This window comes from Chelonia mydas, chromosome 9, assembly GCF_015237465.2.
Source record: "Chelonia mydas isolate rCheMyd1 chromosome 9, rCheMyd1.pri.v2, whole genome shotgun sequence".
Classification (NCBI taxonomy): domain Eukaryota; kingdom Metazoa; phylum Chordata; order Testudines; family Cheloniidae; genus Chelonia; species Chelonia mydas.
In genome coordinates this window covers 24,235,363-24,256,510 of record NC_057855.1, presented here as the reverse complement: position 1 = coordinate 24,256,510, position 21,148 = coordinate 24,235,363, and the positions used below count along the sequence as shown (strand labels likewise).

The 21,148-nt window shown below is 40.2% G+C and overlaps 1 protein-coding gene across 7 annotated transcripts in view; it reads left to right on the top strand.

The window, feature by feature from the left end:
* The window catches only part of KCNAB1 (potassium voltage-gated channel subfamily A regulatory beta subunit 1), a 226,802-nt gene that overhangs the window by 131,402 nt on the left and 74,252 nt on the right, over window positions 1-21,148 (top strand). For 6 of the 7 annotated variants that reach the window (XM_043521702.1, XM_043521703.1, XM_043521700.1 and 3 more), the window contains one exon: window positions 9,328-9,371. In XM_043521702.1, coding sequence (XP_043377637.1) covers window positions 9,328-9,371 — 44 coding nt within the window. Of the gene's footprint in view, window positions 1-5,582; window positions 5,626-9,327; window positions 9,372-21,148 lie in introns of those variants that run through there. The other variant, XM_043521704.1, reaches the window with a different exon arrangement.

The following is a 21,148-nucleotide window of genomic DNA, read 5'->3' as shown; positions in this document are numbered from 1 at the left end:
TGAAGGACTAGATATTATAGTAATGAGGCTGAATCAGTACCATAGATACAACAGTAACTACTAGTAACAAAATTATGTTGAGATTTTCTGCCTTGGAAAATGGGTCAAAGAAACAAGGAGCCATTATTTTTTCCCACAAACAGATCATTCATTTCAGACTTTAGATATAACTTTAAATACAGTTCTTAGTAAGATTTCTCTGAGCTGGATGGCCAGTAATTTTTACTAAATTATCTAGATGTGCAACACAGCTGTTTTCAGTTGACCACCTTAATGAGAAAATGAAATTTTACATGACATTATGGCATAGTTAGGTCTTCCTAATAACCCCAGATGGGCATGATGTAAATATTTAGATGGTTTAGATAGACACCTTTTAACTGCTTGGATTTCTCAGTTCCCTGGTTCATTTACCACTTTTATGCATATGAAGCAAAAATGTTCAAAGCCGAACAACTAAACATAAGATCACCGTGTGGTGATGTGGAAAAAAGGACTCATGCAGTCCTTGGATGTATAAACAGGACAGTAGCCTTTGCATACAGCATTAGTGGGACTGGAATACTGTATCCAATTCTGGTGTCCAAAAGGATATTAAATAATTGGAGATGGTATAGAGAAGAGCCATACAAATGGATCAAGGACTGGAAAAAATGCCTTATTCTGAGAGACTTAGAGCTTGATCTGCTTAGCTTATCAAAAGAAATTCAAGAGGTGGCTTGATTATGGTGTCCAAGTACCTTCACAGGGCAAAAATACTTGGTATAAAAGGGCTCTTTAATATAATGAATAAAGGGGTAACAAGAAACAATGGCTAGAAGTTGAAGCCAGAAAAATTTGTATTAGAAATCAGGCACACACTTTTTTTTTTTAAAAGAGGGATGATTAACTATTGTAACAAAATATCAAGGGAAGTGATGGATCTCCATCTCTTGATGTCTTCAGATCAAGACTGTGGATGCCTTTCAGGAAGATGTGCTTTAGTCAAACACTAGTTATTTGACTCATTGTAGGAGTAAGTGATATTCTATGCCCTGTGATATACAGAGGTCAGACTTGATGATCTAATGTGTTCCTTCTGGCCTTGAAATGTATTCATCTGTGAAGGAAACTGAAGCAGGCATGGATAAACTTTTTCTCATGAAACAGCTTCAGTAAATACAGTACTCTCTTAGCCAGCCATCAGCAATTTCAAGCCCTATCAGCCAGGCTTCCATACTCCTATTTGCTACCTGTCATTCTGCACATCACAGTCAGTTTAAACTTTTCCTTTAAGATTTATATGCTGTGTATCTTATGGATAAATCTAGTATTCATGACCGTGCGCCTGATAAAAGTTGAGGCTGGGATTTGCGTTAAGGGAGCTAGGCACCCAACTCTCTTGGGCTCTTCTAAACATCCCAGCCTTAATGGGCATGAATTTGGTCTGACCTTACACACTGGGGCCAGGAGTGAATTGTGCAGGGAACCCTACATGAGTAGCAGTGCATGTTTGTGCCATCTGACACCAAACTTTTTTTTTTTTCGTAGTAGCATATTTTAGAGAGAAATATTTAAATATTGTTAATTGATATTATTTTTTGCAAGCTCTGCTTAGAAAGCTTTGTTGCCTTAGTGATATACAAGCCACTGAGTGACAGAAAAGTTAGTGCTAGTACAATTTTAAGAACTCTTAAATCATGTTTCTGTAAATCAGGGTTTATAATTGTTAGGTCCATCATCATGCGCTCTGTCAGGTCAGAAATTGAGGCTGCATTCCTTTGACAGCTATGAACCCAAGCTCTCCAATGGGGTACATTAAGTCATGTCAAGTTGTAGATATAATTACTAGAGCTTGTCAGGAATTTTCCAAGTAAAGTTTTTTGTTTTTGTTTGAAAGTGCTTATTCATCGAAACTGAAAGAATTCACATGAAAGGATTGGTTTTGATGAATTTCCTGATTCAAAATTTTTTTGAAAAAAATCCCAAATTATTGAAATGTCCCATTTTGACATTATCTAAATGAAATTTTCATTTTTTGATTCATAATGACATTTTTTTAAATTAAATAACTTACGGTCACAATCTAAATGAAATATTTTGATATTACTGAAATAAAATGTTTCTATTGACTCCACGTGGCTTGGTTTGTCACAAAACACTGAGATTTCCACTTTTTGGGATGGGGAAAAAATTTAAATCTCAAACTCTTGGACAATCGGAAAATTGTTTCCCCCAACTCTAATAATTGCCTGTTGTTTTTACAGCTTCAGAAGCGTACATGAGGTTTTACAGACAAATATATGATCAGGCCCAAAATGACAGGGTCCTACCCTGAGAACCTTACAGTCTAAATTACACTGAACACAGCAGCAGATAACACTGAACAAATGTTTGAAAGAGGAGGTGGGAGGGGAAGAAGGAGGTTGCAAGCTATGAGACCTTAAACCTGTTACTGGTCCAGGACTGGATATTGTAGGTTAGGACTTCAAATCCAGTGTAACTTTGAAGGAAAATTCCACATTTTTTGCGGGGGGAAGGAAACATTTTTGTGGTATGCCCCTTTTACTTAAAAATCAGCAACTGTCTTGTCTTATCCATTAACTAATACAATGTTATCATTTTAGACTTTGAACTCTCAGATTAAAATGTCTTGTATTGTAATGCTACAATGTTTCCAACTTAAATAACTCCCTATTTTTATGGAGGTTCATGTAAGACATAAAAAGAAATTAAGCTGACAAATGTATGCAGAAAGATGCACATCACTTGCTAATCGGTGATTGTTGCATGAGTTTAGTACAAATATGTAGTCAGACAGAAGGAGGTAGAACTAAGACTCAAGATGCTAGAAGATTTGGTATTACATAAGTAGATCTCAGTCAAGCAAGGATTGTTTGGTTCCTAGTGGGCTATGGGTAATTACAGTGTTAAATTAACCTGGCACATGATAAATTACATGTAAACTTGGTCTTCACCTAAAACAAGCAGTGACAAAAGGAAAAATAAAAATAGAGGAGATGAAAGATTTTCAAAGTGTCTTTGAGGGAAAAAAATGTGGGCTCTAGGCCACATAGTGGTATTTTCCTTTTCCCATGATTTCCCCCAAAAATCCTCTCCCATCCAATTCCAGGAACAACAAAGTTCCTTATTGTACGCTCAGTTCTGTCTGGAAAGGTGGCTTTCTGCTGAGAAGATACTCAGCCACCGTCAAGATAATGTACAGTTATAAGCATCAGGATGCTTCTGTTGAGTACCAAGATTGTTTGATTGACCTCTGACGGTTATGTACTTAATTTCTTGACTAATCCCTAGATACAGTGTTAGTTATGTTGCATGATCTTGATTGACTGAAAACAAATGGCAGCAATACACTATGTTCTGGTGAATTTCAAATGAAAGGAAAGGACCCTACCTGGATATCATTAGGCAGGGAGTTATCCGATGCATGAAGTGAGCTGTAGCTCACGAAAGCTTATGCTCAAATAAATTGGTTAGTCTCTAAGGTGCCACTAGTACTCCTTTTCTTTTTGCGAATACAGACTAACACGGCTGTTACTCTGAAACCCGTCAGTGAAAGAAGAGCGCCCAGTTTGTTTCCTGGTTTTGGTTTCTCAAGTTTTTCACAAGACATGAATGGAAAGGCCACATTTGTTTTCTTTTTCCTTTGGGTTTTAATCCACTTAAAAAAATTATTTTAATTGCAGATGAAAATCCCAGTTTCATTATTGTGTGTGCAAAGTTTATTTCAATTATCCAACCCCTCTAAGTTTCTTTCCTCTCTTTTTTCATGGTGACAGTCCAATAAACCTCTGGTCTTAAATCTTTGGCTTCCACCAGGCTCCCTTTTTGACCAGGTGTTCTGGTCGAAAATCGGACACCTGGCAACCCTATGCGTACTTGGCAGTGTTGCCTTGTCTTCCAAGGTGCTGAGTTTTAAATGAAAGTCGCTGTTATCAGTCAGTGAAACTCACCAAGCTATAAAACTTCCATCCTTCATTTTTAAGATAACAAGCATTCAGGTCTAGGTACTAGGGAAATTTAAAAAAGACTTTTGCCATGTACAGTTTGTTCTGAAATAAAGTATTTGTAAACATATGAGCATGCTTAGCCCCATGGTTTCCATCTTTTCCCCAGCCTAAATGATGCAAAATGAGGGCCCTAATCCTGCTTCCTGACCTGAAAAAGGATTTGCAGGATCAGTACCCCTGAGTTGTTCCTAAGAGAGAAAAGGAGGAGTTTCCATCATGCTGTCCAATAATTCTTACGTAGTTGGTAACAAACTTTTTGCCATTATTAAGGTGACCTTATTTTCAAAATCAAAACCCAGGACACTTTTTGGCAACCTGTTTAGAGTCAAAAAATGCTCCTGAAAAAGATGACAGTACCATTTTTTGACATGTGCTGGTGTCAAACTACTGTTAGTTCTCAGCGGTGACACATGCATTTTTCTTGAAGTGCCGGAGTTTTTCCAGCACTGAACAAGTGTCACTAACATTCACTTGAGCAACAGAACAGCTCTGATAGAGTCTGTGCTCATTAGCTTTTTCTCTTCACTCCAAACACTCTTCCAAGCCTTCATTCCACGAGGGTCTAGAGCTGGGTGAGTTACAGATTTTCAGTTCACCAACAATTTAAAAAAATGTTTTGGGTCAAACTAAAAATAAAACTTGTTCTTAAATTTTGGCAAATTGAAAAGTTGAAAAGTTTGTTTTGGGTCGAATGAAATGTTTTGTTTCGATTTTGATCATTTGATAATGATTTTGATTTGTAAATAAAATTAAAGGAAGTTTTGAAACAAAATGTCATTATGAAGCAAAAGATCAAAACATTTTGTTTTGAAAAAGTCAGAATGAAATGTTTTAAATTTTTTCCAAATATTTTGTAGGTTTTGTTTTGTTTTACCACAGCAACTTGGTGAAACCGTCATAAATTCACAAAATGTTTTGGTGTTGCCAAATCTGCAATTTTTGCCAAAAAAGTTTCAGATGAAAAACTGTGACCAACTCTAGGTCTCCACCTTCCCGCATGGATAAAGGCAGGATCCGCTACTTTACAGCACCCTCCTTCCTATCTCCAGACCTGCTTATAGGGGTTAGATGGAGCTGGTAGGATGGGCATTGCCCTGTCTGTAATCTTGAAAGGACTACTCAGAAAACTCAACACAGCCTGAGGCTATATTAAGTGTTGTGCTTAGCTCTTTAAAGGTGGAGTTTCCAGGGGTAATCACAGGCTGGAGATGGCAACAATGGAGTTGCATTGCAAGGGCGGCAGGGAAAACTGTGTGCTGCAGGCCGAGTGAGATACCCTTTTGCAGCTCCCTGAGGTCAGTGTAGAGGGTCTGGGGTGGGGCTGACCCCCTTGCTTCTTCTACAACACAGCAAACCTGCAATCCCAATCGAAGGATTTGGAGGTGACCTCCCCCCCCCCCCACATGCACAGCTGTACACACATGGAGTTTCTTGCAGAAAGCAGTGACCAGGGCCCGAGTATAGACTTGAGGATTTGACCCATAGAAACTAAACTTTGCTCTAAGCAAGTGAGGAGGCTGTTCAGCCTGTTTTACTTTAAATAGCTCACTAACAGCTGCATAACTCAGGGTCATTGTTCAAAGGCTTCAGCTCTTGAAGGGCTCTTGAATGAAAGGTAGGTACGTGGTTAGCAAAATTATACCTTAACCTTGGCAACAACAAAAAATAATCCATGGATACAGTTCAGAATTTACAGATTAACGCAGGAGGGTATAATTAAAAGGGTGTTGTGGACTATGCTGATCGTTTCACATCAGGGTAAGGGTTTAATGTGGCATATTTCTTGGCCTCACAGATAATTTTCTTGTCTACAGTCCTGTTCTGTTAAGGTTATTGTCTTTCTAGTATGTCCTCTCTTTGTGTGTAAACCCACACACTACTACAGGTAAAACTGCACTCTTCCATTGCTCTTCAAAATCTGGGCTTTATTGGATAGTTGAATAAATATACTTGTTTTGATTTCCTGTGACACAATCCTTTGTTGATCATGTAGTTTACTTTAATTGTTATGATGGATATGTATATTTTGACAAGTGTGAAGATGGCTTTGGAAAGTGAAGACACTCGGTTATGAGTAAGGGAAATACATTAATCAGTGTTTATAGACACATACATATAAATACAAGGTTTTATGTGTAATTTATATATAAATGTCTGTGTTAAAAGAACATTATTAAGGGTGATAGTCAAACGCAGAAGTTAGGAAATGCCAAAGTCATGGTTGCCCAGGAAACTTTAATTCAACCCTCTGGTATGCATGCATTAACAATCTTTAATTACATGGTCACATACTGTTTTTCCCACAGGAGGACTCTTGTCTCGTGCACGGGATGGTTTATGCTCACTTAAGTCTTGTCTGCATTGGTGGTGGTGTGTAGGGTATGTGTAGCTACATACCCAGGGAAAAGCAGGCTGCATTCATGGTACAGTGTGTACCTATACGCGGCAGTGAAAGGCTTTGGCAGCAGGGAAGCAATGGAGAAACTGCCAAAGCCGTTTCCCCTCTGCCTCCCTCCACCAGGCCTTTGCTCACTGCTGAAATCTTTCCCTGCTGCCTCCCCCGTGGGGCCAGAGCCTTTCTCACTGCCAGAGCCTTTCCCTGTGGTAGGGAAAGGCTCCGGCAGTGGTTAGGCAGTCGAATGCTACACTGTTAAAAATAGTAGTGTAAATGAGGAAGGCACTGCTTCGGCATGTAGAGAGCCGTGTAGGGTACATACCTACTGGGTTCAGGCATGTCTTTACTCGCCTAACCAGTGCCTCGACATCTACACTGCTTTTTATACCCCTGCCTGGGGGGCAAGTAGTGTATGTTCTCTGTATGCCATCGTAAGTGTAGATGTGGCCTTAATGAGCAGCTATTCATTATTTTGTTTTCTCCTCATCATTCAATGTGTGGCAAATGCCTTATTTACTGCACTCGATTCCAACCCTATTCTGAATACAGAATTATTAATTTCTTCATGGGCTTTTCAGTGCTGCTCATTAGTATAATACTAAAGTGCTTCACTAGAGCTGGCTGGAAAACAGAAATTCCCTCATTGTGAAATGTTTTACATTTTAGAAAAAATCCTGAGGAAGATATCAATGCTGTTGAATCAGCATTTTCTCACAGAAAACTCTTTCAGAAAATTTTCAATCAGCTCTATGCTTCACAATCATTAATGAATTTATTTTCACAATATCCTTGGTAGATGAGAGGGTGGTATTATCCCCATTTTGCAGATGGGGAGCCAAGGCATGGAGATTAAGGTCAAAAGTGTCCACTAACTTTAGGTGTCCAATTTCAGACACTTAGGACCTGATTTTTTAGAATATTTAGCATTATATAGCACTTTATATATTCAAAGCACAACTCCCACTGACTTCAGCTGTGAGAGCTCACTGCTTCTGCAAATGAGACTGCGGGGTCTCAAGTCAGGCAGCCAGAAAATGAGGAACACACAGAAAAGTCTGGTTCATCTTTGAGTGCCGGTCCTACCGTGGGTACATATGCGCTCTGTGCACCCAGGACTAGAAATTTTTCAGTAGCAGTGTCCATTGCTCTGTGCCCACACCCTTTGCCTCCTTGTGCTCTCGAGCAAGGGCAGAAGGGTGGCCTGGACTGTCCACCCCTCCTGTTCCTTTCTAGCACTCGCAGTCTGGGATGGAACTGTTGTGTCCATAGCTTCCAGCTTTAGCTCTTCTACCCGTAGCATATTATAATCAGTTTATTCGTTTTAGTAGATAGTTAGTAGTTTTGCTTAAATCTAGTTGGTGGGGGTTGAGGAGGTCCCCACCTGTTGTTCCCCCACCATTTGGGTCATTTAGAATGCTCCAGATCTCAGGCTTCCAGTCCTGCCTGGCCTCCCCTTGGGTCTTCCTGGTGAGTGACCCACACAGAAAGCCGCCTGTATTGCTTCAGGGAATCACACATTCCACTGAAGCACGAGATCTGCTGCTCCTTTTCCCCTCACACTGGCCAGTCTCCAGAGTTTAGACTCCACGGGCATCTAATGGAGCTCTCTGTGAGGTGCCTGTCTGATCTGGGACCCTCCCCCCACTCTTCGTCTCGTTGGCCAGAGCCAGCACCAACACCTTCCATTCTTGAGCTTTGGACAGCTCACAAAGTGTGCAAGAGGTTCCAGCCTTTCATCTGGTCCACTCGTGTCCAAGTCAAGCTGGACAACATGACCACTGTTCATTATATAAACACAGGGGGGAGAGCGAGGTCTGCCCCACGCCGCAGGGAAGTGATCGAGCTCTGGCAGTGTTGCATCCAGCATCAGATCATCCTCTCTGCAGTGCACCTACAAGGGGTAACGAACTCCCTTGCAGGCAGCCTCAGCAGATGTTTTCATGGGGATTATGAGTGGGAGCTCCACTCATCAGTGATCCAGTGGATATTTTGTCAGTGGGGATTTCCCTTCTGGGACCTCTATGCAACCCAAGGAAATGGGAAGTGCCCAGCTTATTGCTTTTGAAATGCTCCAGGGCACAACTTCCTAGTGCAATAGCCAGGCCTCTTGCTGTATGCCTTCCCTCCCATCCCCCTCATGCTTCACAACCTCTGAAAGATCAAGTGGGATAAGGCAACAGGGATTTTAATAGCACCATGGTGGCCGCAACAGGCTATCAACTTGGACCAGAGGGTGGGTAAGCTCAAGGCCCTTATGGCGGACCTGCCTTATACGATCTTCCACAGAGACAAAATATCCCCGAGATTGTACTCTGAGCCTATCCCCAAAGTTCCTTCTGACTTTCACTTGAACCTATCTGTAGGACACCCAAGTTTAAATTTTTGGCATAGTGTTATATTAAACTTTGTTTACTAATACCTGCTCTAAATTATAATTTGTACCATTTTTAAATTGAGAGAGAGAGAGAGAAAATACCCTGGGAGAGCTTTAGGTGTCACAGTACAGCTGTCATTAATCAAACCACTGCTTTTGCTCCATTTCAGCAACACTGACATGGATAGAATAGAAAAAAAACAACTTTCAATGTAAAGCAGTAGTGGAAATTTAAAATAGTTTCACACACTTCATCATCCATCCGGTAAGCTGTTTTACAAACAACAAGTCTAAATCTACCTAGCCAGAAAACTCCCCATTCCAAAATGACCACATTTCTAATATTATCCCAGCCAAGAATTTAGTTTTATTTTTATGGGGGCATGAATTGATGTTTGAGGTGAGGATGTTTCGGCTGGAAAACAATTTGTTTAAACAAAACTGGATGTCAGTATTCTCAGTCTGCTATTTTCCTTCTTGAAGTATTGCGTGTGTTCCAGTGGGATCTGATACTACTCTCTTTTAAATCATTTTCTTGTTTGTTCTAGAAATCTTGGGAAATCTGGACTAAGAGTTTCATGCCTGGGCCTTGGTAAGTGTGTTTAAATTATTATATATAATATTCCGTCTTGACTTCAGTTGGAGTTATGCCCAGTTATACCAGTGCAAAATTTGAACCGACATTTATAAGTGTTCACAGAGTGACTCTTGCATGGGAGTATGAATTCCTGGTTACCTTAAACATTTGGGATGAGCTTCCCCTGACAGGAGGAGGTTGCAACACACTCATTAAGTGTGATGTGTCCCTTCTCTGGTGGCTGGCTCACCGAGAAGATGAGCCTAATATAGCTTTCAGTTAATGGAGTTACTCTTGTAGGTCAGGCAGTAGAAATCTGTTCTTTTGGTGCTGAAAGTACAAGGTACAATCTCTGCATATGACTCATGGTGAGAGTGATTACATATAATATAACATATTGGGAGAGATCCTCAGCTGATATAAATTGACTTCAACAGCACCTTAGGATCTGACACACAATAAATTATGTTACGACTACTAAACTCTTTTATATCATTTTTCATCCATAAGATCTCAAAGTGGAGCTGTACCTATTTATATCCGCTGAGGCTCTAACCCAATATGTTTTAATATTACATGTAATAGATTTGTAATCACCACCACCATGGGTCATCTTCAGAGACCTCACAAAGGAGTTATCATTAATCCCTTTTACAGATGCAGAAACTGAGGCACTGAGTTTTTATATATAATGTCTGTGTGTATTTGCGCCTTTATTTAGTCTAGCAAAAGGTATGTTTAGTTACATTTATATTACACCTGATTTGAAAAATGAAAAAACCCCACAAAGTTGTTAATTAATAAAGAAGTATTATACACATTCTGGTCCTGTAGGTATGGTAATGACAAAGGCTAATTCCCCACTATCTTGAATATTTTATCCCTTAAATTAAAATTCTCCAATAAGAACATGTACAATGTTTTAGACTAATGTCTTGAGTCTTGCAAATAATATCATTGACTTCAGTGAGACCACTCATGGGAATAATGCCAGCAGGATTTCATCCTAATATACTGCTGGGAAAAAAATTAGGATCCAGGTTAGTTAACGAGTTCATATTCATTTTTCTAGCTGCAAGTACAGTTCTGTGGTGAGAAACTGAAGTACTAAATATCTGGAACAAGTGAGGACGACAGCACTTAGAGAGCACATGAGCATGTGCTCAGTTTTTGCTAGGGGTGTGTTGAATGACGCATTAAATATGATTCCCAAAAAATCCAGCTCTGCTATGATGTTGGTCAAGGGTGGAAAAAGGTGTTAAAATGCAGTAACATGGATGAATGATTTATAACACAATAATGTAGGCGCATAATTTAAGAAAGTGTGTGTGCATGTGAGAGAGAAGAGAGAGAGAGAGAGCGCTCTGTATAGCCCCTTCCCATACAATGATTGTCACTCATTACGTTCTTTCCCTTCCCAGGATGCTACGAATATATGTCATAGCAGCATTTCAAACCATATTCCTGAAGTGATGGAATGTATGAATGAAAACCTACTTGTTTGTGTGATCTTCATTTCAACCTTAATTCTGGTATTTAGTAAATTAGAGTGCTTGACCTTGCAACCTTAACATTTTTTTAGCCTGGGTTGTTTGGGGTCTTTTTTGCATGTAATTATTTATATCGTTTCCAACCTGTGCCAGATGCTAGTTACTATCATGGTCTGTGCCCAGAAGGGAATCCTCAGCCCAATCTTCAAAGCCTCTGAGTGGTAATAAAATTACTTCGTGGTCTGTACTGCAACCCCAGAGCTCCAGTAGCTTGTATTCAGATTGTAATCCCCTTGACACAGGAGATCATAGCCAGACAATCTATGTAATTATGGAGCCCCCGTATTTAACTGTATCCAAAACCCTCTCTGTGGCTATGCACAGTGAGGCCCTCACAGTGCAGAACTCTGTGGCTAGTTAGAGATTCAGCCTCCCTGCCTGATCTCAAATAAATCCCCCTCCCTGCCTCGCTCCATTTTAGTGCACCTCTTTCCATACAGCAGAACCACAACAGTCCTACTGCAGCGAGGGCCCTTTGTGACCTCAGTAGGGAGGCCAAGGTGACTGGCCTTTCTATGTCCTGTTGCACTGCTTAGTCTGTTGCATCTCCACTCAAATATCTGTTGTAGCTGCTTGAGTTATACGCTGGAAGTTGTGGTGAAGGGGATTAGGCCTGTTTGAGGATTGCTGGGAAAGCCACTTGGGAACCAGATTTTCTGTCTTGTGATAAATTCTGTTATTTAAAAAAAAAATCATCTCAGAATGGAATGAAAACAACAAAACAAAAACAATTTTTTTTTGGCTTGATCAAATTGTTTCATTTAGATTTTGACTTTATTTTCTATTATAAAATGTAAAATGTTTAAAAATTGAAATGAAAAGTAATTTTGAAATGGAAAATCAGCATGTTCCATTTCATTTTTTTCAGAATGCGTAGGTCTGTGTTTTGTAAATGAATTTTCAATGCAATCGACGGCTGTTTTGCTTTGGACACATCAGCATTTTCCAACCCAAAAAATCCCAAACATTCTGTCAGAATATTTCCAACCAATTTAGTCGCTGGATAGACAGTGTGTAGTACATATAACAACCTCTGCACCCTGGTGCTATCACTAAACCAACGCCATTAGGAGAGTTGGTGACATTCAGTGAACTGTCCTTGGAAATGATGGGTCAACAGGACTAAACAGAACGGTATCAGTTTTGTTGGGCATCTGTGAAAATGCTGATTCTTGCTATGGTGATGTGGCTCAGTAACACTAAACAACCTGGTTTGTGTGTCACAACACCGTCAGTACTCTGCAAAGTGAACATGTCAGGAGATGGGCTGGTCACATCATTATTAAGTCCTTGGCATACACAGATATTTGTGGCTACCTTATGCAGTAACCGTGAAGATTCAGTAGGAGTTTTAATGTTTTTGGGGCAGGACTTGTTGTCAGTGATCGAGTATTTCTAATAGCTAAAGCAGCAGACTGGCTCTGCCCATGAGAGAGAAAAATACATCATCTTTGTCTTGGTGTGCCACCTACAAAATGGTACTTACATATCTCAGAGAGTTGCCGTGATCATTAGCTCAGATTTGTAAAGTGCTTTGAAATCTATAGTTGAGATTTAAAATAAAGGGAAATGTGAAAAATCCCTAATAATTACTGTACAATATGGAATGAAAAATAAACTCCATTTTGACAAAAAGACCTCCTCACCTAGAAATAGATCTTGGACTGCTTAGAGGATTTGTCTCGTTACCCAATGCGGATGTGTGGATAGTCACATCATGAGCAAATGTTGTCATGGTGAGAAGAAACTGGGGGAAATTATAACATCAGGAAAAGCTGCTTGAAGAGGCTTTCATTCATTAAAAACATACGGAACTATAGAGACATTTAAATTTAAATAAGCTCTTTTATGAGGACAGCTGCATGGGACAAGTGTTCTGCTTTAGCTAATTTTGGGTTTTGAAAATGAAAAAAAGTGGCTGCCACTCTCGTATTGGACAAGAGGAATGTAAAAAGGGGCCGACTGGGCATGGATCCACAGACCTGGACGAGTAAGTCAGTCAAGTAAGTGACGATCCATGTAGAGCCCCTGACATGAGCTAGGCAGTAAAGAAAGTTTGAAGTTGACTGGGCAATTGTCGTTTGCTCTCAGGTTTGCAGACAGAAGCATTCTCCTGTACTGTAGCACCTCTTCAGCTTCCATAACAGATAAATCAGATATCTTTGCCATGTCAAGTGTTAACTTAAATGACTTTTCTAAACAGTTTCTGTTGTGCTGGTCTCTAAGAGATAAACTTATTTGCTTAAACTCACAACAGTATCAGAGTCTAGTTTAAGGTTTACTAAAGTTTCCAAAGACCCAGTAATCTCCTCTCACAGTTTCTAAAATCTCACCAAGATAAAAGTATGCTTTATGCTGTACTGTAAAAAAGAAAAGGAAATAGAGAAAAACACGAGACAGAGCAGAGATAAAAGGAGGGAAGCGATAAGGGAAATACATATTCCTTAATTATTCTGTAGTCTCTCTAAAGTCCTGGCTCCCCCACCTCACACTCTCTCAAATGAATTGTCATGTATCACATGCTGGTAATGAATCAGCAGTGTCTATCTGGGGCCTGAGGCGTTTGGTAACATATATAACAGGTAACCTGAAACAGCATGATATTTGTGAATAATCTCCATGGTTACTGCTCAAAAAGAGAAACAGTTAATCCATTAATCATCCCACACAAGCTTGGTGCATGATCCATGCGTCTCATTCCCTCCACCCCAAGATCCTGAGTCACTCTTCAGTTGTTTTGGGTGGCATGGAGCAGGTATATGTACCACAAAATCCAGGACCTCTATAACTGAGTACCAGAGGAGAATTCTTTCACTGTGAGGGTTAGGGGTTAAAGAGCTCGTATAGTGGAAGAAGTAAGAGAGTCACGGGACTAAGTCTTGTTCAGTATTGGTTTTGGCTATTGTCTCAGTTTTTTAAATAGATGAATGCAAGGCCCAATTCAAAGCTCAAAAAAGGCATGATCGTTGAGGGTGCTTCAAAATCAAGTCTCAAGTGGATGAGCAACCACTCAAAGGCCATTTTGTGTAGCACTTACTTGGGTAAGTAGAATTACTCCCCTATCTCCATTCAGGTGGAAAAGGTCACTCTTTTGTCGTCATGAATAGATGTTCAGAGAAAAATGTCACAGTTTCTGACTGTGGAAACTGCCTGTTGGGGTTTTCCTCAAACTTTTCCTAAAACAAACAAGATAACTGTGTTGGAAAGGCAAGCTATTACTTTTAAGAGTGTGTGTGTGGGGTGAGGGGTTTCTCCGGGTCCCGCTAGGAGGCTGTGTGGGGAAGCCTGCATGATCAGGGTCAGTCTGGAATGAGCCAACTTAAAGCAAGATGGGGTGAATTGTGCCTCACTGCCTTAGGGAGCAGCCTCTTTTCGGGTTCTCTGCGTGCTGCTGTTCTGAATTGTAAGAAATGAAGCAAGGTTACGTTGCAACCTTCCAACAAGAGTATTTTAGTTTTTATCTAACTTCCCTTTCTGAGTACTGTGAACATAATGAGTAGTCCAGCTTCCAAGGAAAGAAATAACTAGACAAACCTAACCATGTAACCATGGTAAAAAGAGGAATTAATTCAGCTCACCAAACGGTACAACAGAAACCTCTCACCACAGACAGTTTCCACAGCCAGAGAGATGTTTTGCCATGGAAGTCTATTCATGATGAGAAAAGGGTGACCTTTTTCTCCTGAAATGATCCCAGGTTACATCTATGATTTTGACTTTGGGTAAGATTTTGCAAATTAAGTAAAAATGGTAAAAATGACATAATTTGACTCTGGGATCAAATTTGCAGTGAAACTATTCAGTTTTGCACGCAAATGCACATAAAGCAAAAACAAGCCCATTTGCTGACCTTCCAGCACCAGTGTGCACTGACCAAATGCCACAGCTGATCCATCTGCAAAATGTGTTTCATGGCAGTTACTTTAGTTTGAGAGAGTTGGGAGGGGCTAAAAAGGCAAATATCCTGGTTGTCTTGCTTGCACAGGGCCAAATTCTGGCATTTAGCCAATAGCCTGTGTTCTGAAAGGTGAGCTGTGCAGTCACTAAATTGTGCATTGCCCCGGGGCAGTCTCCATTTACCCATGTGCTTCCATAAAAATGAGTCACAATTTGGTCCATAAGTAGTTCCAGAGATAAGATGGAAACAGAATCAACCCATTTTACATGATGAATGCTCTGCTGGACTGATGCTGGAGGTTTCCAGAATAACTTCTAACAAGGAAAAAATTATTATTATTTCTCTTCTTGAAATCTATTTGTATTTCTGGGTCACTGAAGCTGTTCAGTAAGACTTCTGGTTACCTACGCTGTCACTGATCGATGAACCAGAAGTTCCAGTTTATCTCTGAGGAGAAGTAAAACTTTTGTTTTAAGCTACTTGTCCCTCATCTCATGAGGGTGGCACTGAGCACATAACTCTCAGGTGGACTCAGCTTTCATTTAACTTTTGTAGGTCCTCTTTAATGGCATGATTTTCCTGCTTCCCTAGTTTTTCTCCCCCAAATTTAAGTTTTCATAGAACCTGAAAAACTTTTACACATAAAAACAAAACAACTTGGAGTACATCCTAGCCCTTGGTTGATGGAAAATACACAAAGAATGACTTAAATGTAGTGAATCAAAGGGCTTGCCTGCATGTGGAGTAATTCCTGATTAACTATTCCTGGTTAACTTTGTCTGTGAATACTCCAATTCTGGAATAAGAGCGCTTTATTCTGAATTAGTTTAATCCACTTTGGAAATAAACTGATAATTCAGAATAAGGCACTCTTATTCTGGAATAAGAGCATGGACATATAGAGTTAATCAAGAATAGTTATCCTGTTTTAAATTTACACCTACCTTAATACAAAATAACTTCCCTGTGTAGGCAAGCCCAAAGATAGGGTCACCACTCATCAACTGTCTTTAAGGTTTCAAAACAGAAAAAAGATCTTATCTATTAGTAGATATGATGCAGTCCCAGAAAATAGATGATTCTTTAATGAATGCCGGTACCAGGAGACAAGGTCAGAGGTGACATTGCAGCCAAGGGTCTTCTTTAGTCTTCTTTCAACAAGGTTAGTTAAAATGAGTTAGTTAAAAGGTTAGTTTTTTGGTTTTGTTTTGTTTTTTACAATGCCCTAATGTGCCTCAAATTGTATCCTTAAACATCTTCAACATTCCTAGACTTTCCTTCCGTTTTAAATTGCTCTCCATCCCCACCCCAATTTTTAGGGCCAATTTCTGCTTAGTTACAGTACTCTGGTGCAAATCTGGAATTACTCCATTGACTTCAGTGGAAATACTCAAATTTACACAGGCTTAATGGGGACCAGAATTTGGCCACATGGCCAGATCCTGCCAGCTCTTACTTATGTGACTAGTCCTTACTCATGCCTGCAGTCCAATGAAGTCAAGTGGGTAAAGACTATGCTGATGAGTAAGTTTTGCAGGATTGGGCCCTTTTTTGGAAATGTGCCTGATTGATGCAGTGTTAGTTTCTTTCATGGTGTTATGAGGGCAATTTTCAAATCTTGGGGCTTACTTTAAGTATAACTTTCTTCTACTGAATGAAGCAGAAGGAAATGTAGAGAAAAGAGGGAGATACTCAAAGAGGTTAATTGTTTAAAAAGAAGTGGTCATAAATGAAGCGGGGGGGAGGGATAGCTCCCTTTTACGGACACCCAGCCAGCCAGTTAGCTATAAAGTCCTTCTTGGTAGCTGTTCTCTACTTGCTTTACCTGTAAAGGGTTAAAAAAGTCCAGGTAAAAGGAAGGGAGTGGGCACCTGACCAAAAGAGCCAATGGGAAGGCTAGAACTTTTTAAAATTGGGAAAAAAGCTTTCCCTTTGTGTGCTGTTGTTGTTCTCCTGGAAAGAGGGGAACAGGGAGCAGTTATGCTGTGAGAAGCTGAAGGCCAGATACGAAAATCATCAGATCATAGGTAGAACTACTTATTTAACAACCCAGGTACGTAAGTAGATCAGGAATGTTTAGAAAGACGCGATTAGGTTTATTTCTGTTTATTTCTTACTGGCTTGTGGACTCCTCTGTGCTAACCCCAAATGCTTTTTGTTTTGCTTGTAACCTTTAAGCTGGACTTCAAGAAGGTTATTCTTGATGTTTAATTTTTGTAAGTGGGTTTTTTAAATCTAGCAAAAGCCTAAGTTCCAGATGTATTTTTTTTCTTTTTGTTTTTAATAAAATCTACTTTTTTTAAGAACAGGATTGGATTTTTGGTGTCCTAAGAGGTTTGTGCACATGTTGTTGTTTAATTAGCTGGGGACAACAGCTAATTCCCTTTGTTTTCTTTCTCTGCTCTTCCCCGGAGAGGGGGTGAAAGGGCTTGAGGGTACCCCACAGGAAGGAATTTCCAAGTATGCCTTCCTGAGTTTCAAGGGGTTTTGCATTTGTGTGGTGGCAGCATCTACCCATCTAAGGTCAGAGAGAAGCTGTAACCTTGGGAGTTTAATACAAGCCTGGAGTGGCCAGTATTAATTTTCAGAATCCTTGCGGGCCCCCACCTTCTACACTGAAGTGCCAGCGTGGGGAATCAGCCTTGACAGAAGTAAAGTAGTTTTTTTATTTATTTTATTTTTTTCTCCAGGATTTTCTTTCTTAGAAACAGGGCTGTTCACTGAGGTTGTAAATCATCCTTAACCTGACATGCATTGTTTGAAACACCAAATGAGCATTTTATTTTCTGTTGGGAGCAATGTTAATAACATAACCTGTAGCATTGTGCTTCAGTGCTTATAATATCCCAAGCCAGCTTTTGTGCAGTTTGTACTTCACAACAAACACTATTTCCCTCCTGGGATGCAGTGAGGGGGATATGTGCACTTCTCTGACAGCACAGAGGTGAAACTTGTTGCATTGTGTGTTATCACAAGATAAGGCCAAAGCATCCTACAGCTGTTCACATGGGAATTAATTCTTCAGGATTCCAGAAATAATTAATGGCGTTGTATGCCCCTGCTGCACAACTTGCAAAACTGCTGGCCATGCCATTCAGGAAAGGAACAGATTGCATATGTACAGTTCACAAAATGCTGTCAAACTTGCTGCTGCAGGCATCCCCTCCTCCCAATGTTACGGGGGCCTCGTTACTCCAGGAACAGCTAGTGTGATGATTATTGCTCATTTTCTAGTGGTGTGTGCTGTGGAGTAAGTGCTGCTTTGAACTAACTGAGAGCTGATACTAGCTTGAGCTTCCCCCAAGAATCAGGGAGCATCAGACCAGGTGGAAACTGGTATAGCTGGACCATCTTTATTAACAGTTCTCAAACTCAGTTTGATGGACAGGGTAGATGGGGGCTGTTATTTATTGGAAAGAGAGCACAGCTATTCAGCATTTGTGCCTAACTTTAAGTAACTGCAGGCTTCCCATATTCAGGGGGTGGCCTTGCAGCCATAGTGAGTACATAAAAGGAATGTACTGTTCCCAAAAACTGCAAAAAGAGGTGCCTAAAATCAGTCTCCTACATCTTTCCTTCTGGTCCTAAATAAGGCTTTGTCTACACTACAGACCACTACAGACCTGCACTGCTGTAAGATCTCCCATGTAGCCACTCTATGCTGGCAGGAGACAGCTCTTCTGCCAGCATAATTAAACCACCCCAGTGAGCGGCGGTAGCTATGTTGGCGGGAGATGTCCACACTAGCGCTTTTGTTGGTGAAACTTATGTCGGTCAGGGATGTGGTTTTTTCACACTCCTGACCGACAAAAGTTTGACTGACAAAAGTGCTAGTGTAGACAAAGCTTAAGTGACCTGATTTTTCAAAGGTGCGGAGCAACCAGCAGGAAGCATGTTTGAAAATCAGGTTACTTACTTGGTGCCCAAACATGAATTTTGGAGCTTTCGGCTCCTATGGTTTTAAAAATCTTGGTTAGGGAATGTGTACTCTGTGTGTGTGTGTGTGTGTGTGTGTGTAGATGTACTATATGCATTGGGCCAAAGTTTGCTGTCCACTTTGGCTTAAACTGGTGTAACCCGATTAAGGAAGCACAGAATTTTCCCATTATGTCTAATATTTAGAAAGTTATCTCATCTAACAAAAATGTGTGTTCTGTTTACCAGGAGTTAATTTTCATAACTCTCATTCCCCTTGCTTAGTCTGTCGGTTTTCTCTCTGCCTGAGTCAGAGCAAATATTGATTTAATTTCACATTAACAAAAATGAAGATGCTGGGGGAAGTTTTCAATAGCCCAAATGGTGGGTAAGTGCCTAATTCCCATTGCATGTCAGTGGGAGTTAGGCATCTGAACACCATTTATGCCTTTAAAAATCTCGACTGCTGCAAATATGATTAAAAAAAAAAATTTATTGGGGCCAAATTTTAAAACTTTGATGTCTGTTAGGCACCTAAATCCATGTTAGTCATGTGGATATCAGAGACCAACTGAAGTCAATTGGAGCTTCATAAGCTCTAAAAATCAGGCCATATAGATAGGTACCTATGTTTGTGCTGGGGCACCTATCTTTAGGGACCTGTGTTTGAAAATGTGGCTGGTAGGCTCCTTAAAATAAAGTGCAGCAAATAAGCACTTCTCCTTTTGCTTACATGCATTTTGATTCTTGAAGGCTATTAGCTCAGCTTACAAATTCTTTAAGTTAATTCTTTTATCTTTTGCCCAGCATGTAATTTCCATTTGTGACTTTTTCATCTGTTGTTTGTTTCCCCAGTCACCTCTTTGCTCCCTTATTTACATGCATTGCACTGTGAAACCTTTTTTCAACTTTGTCCAATTAATCAGCTGGGGTGCACTTATTTAACACATACCACTCAGAGAGGGAAGTTACTTAGGTTTGGTATTTGCTTTCATTGCTCAAGGATTTGTGCATGCTGTTTGAATACAGTATGCCTGTCCAGGGATATTTTGTTTATGAGCATTGTTCATCTTTAAAAAAAATACGCTGTCAAAGCACTGTATAGAATTTTAAAAATATTTTATCTCACTGTTCAGAATAACCCTTCGAAGCTTGGAACTGATCTAGCTTTCCTAAGCAATGTAGTTTTTCCTCCATCACATTTCTAGTTTGCTATTGTGAGGTTGCTTGTGAATATTAGGTTGCTGGAACAGATTGTACATATAGCAGTAAAACAATATTGAAGTATTGGTTTGGGGAAAACAATTTCTCTAGAATAGATAAAGGTTTCCTTGAGCTTTGCAAAGGGAAAGAGAGACAGAGTCCCCAGTGGTGACATTTGGAATCAGGAAATGCGGAGGTGGATTCAGGACTGGATTTCAAGCCCCCAAAATTCAGGGGCCTTTTGGATCTGGGGTTCTTGTATAGGCTCATATCAACTCTTTAACTAGAGAAGGGTCCATGCCATGAAGTCTGGATCTGGAACTTTTCCCAAGTTTAAAAATATTCTGAGCCTGGTCCAATTATGAGCTCACGTTGCAAACTTCAGATCTGGATCCATTTCAGACATCCTCAAAGACTGAGGGGGTTGAATCAGAGGCTGCAGTGTGGGCCTGTCCCTACTGCCTAGTTTAGTTCCTAATAAGCATGTGTGCTGTTTTAATGTTTGTAAATGCACCTAGAGATAGTGTAGCAGATATATCTTACACATCAGAAAAATAAATAATAAAGACAAATGAATTACTATTTATATTATGACAGGTTTCAGAGTAACAGCCGTGTTAGTCTGTATTCGCAAAAAGAAAAGGAGGACTTGTGGCACCTTAGAGACTAACCAATTTATTTGAGCATGAGCTTTCGTGAGCTACAGCTCACTTCATCGGATGCATACTGTGGAAATTGCAGAAGACATTATATACACAGACACCATGAAACAATACCTCCTCCCACCCCACTCTCCTGCTGGTAATAAGCTATATAATGTCTTCTGCAATTTCCACAGTATGCATCCGATGAAGTGAGCTGTAGCTCACGAAAGCTCATGCTCAAATAAATTGGTTAGTCTCTAAGGTGCCACAAGTCCTCCTTTTCTTTTTATTTATATTATAGCACCCAAAGAGACCACTCGTCTCAGGACCCCATTGAGTTAAGTGTTGTGCGAACACACAGGGAGATACGATCCCTGCCTTACAATCCAAGGCCTGAGAACTGCGTGGCCAGAACCCTGGGCCCGCAAGGCATCCCATTGCACCCCTGTGGTTCTCCTTGCAGGAATGGAGCCTATGAAGATAAGCAACATAGACAAGGCAGAGTAGAGGAATGCAGAAAAATATATATGCAAATTTAAAAAACATAAAGAGAGAAATTCTCCCCATCTTCCCCTTGAGCTA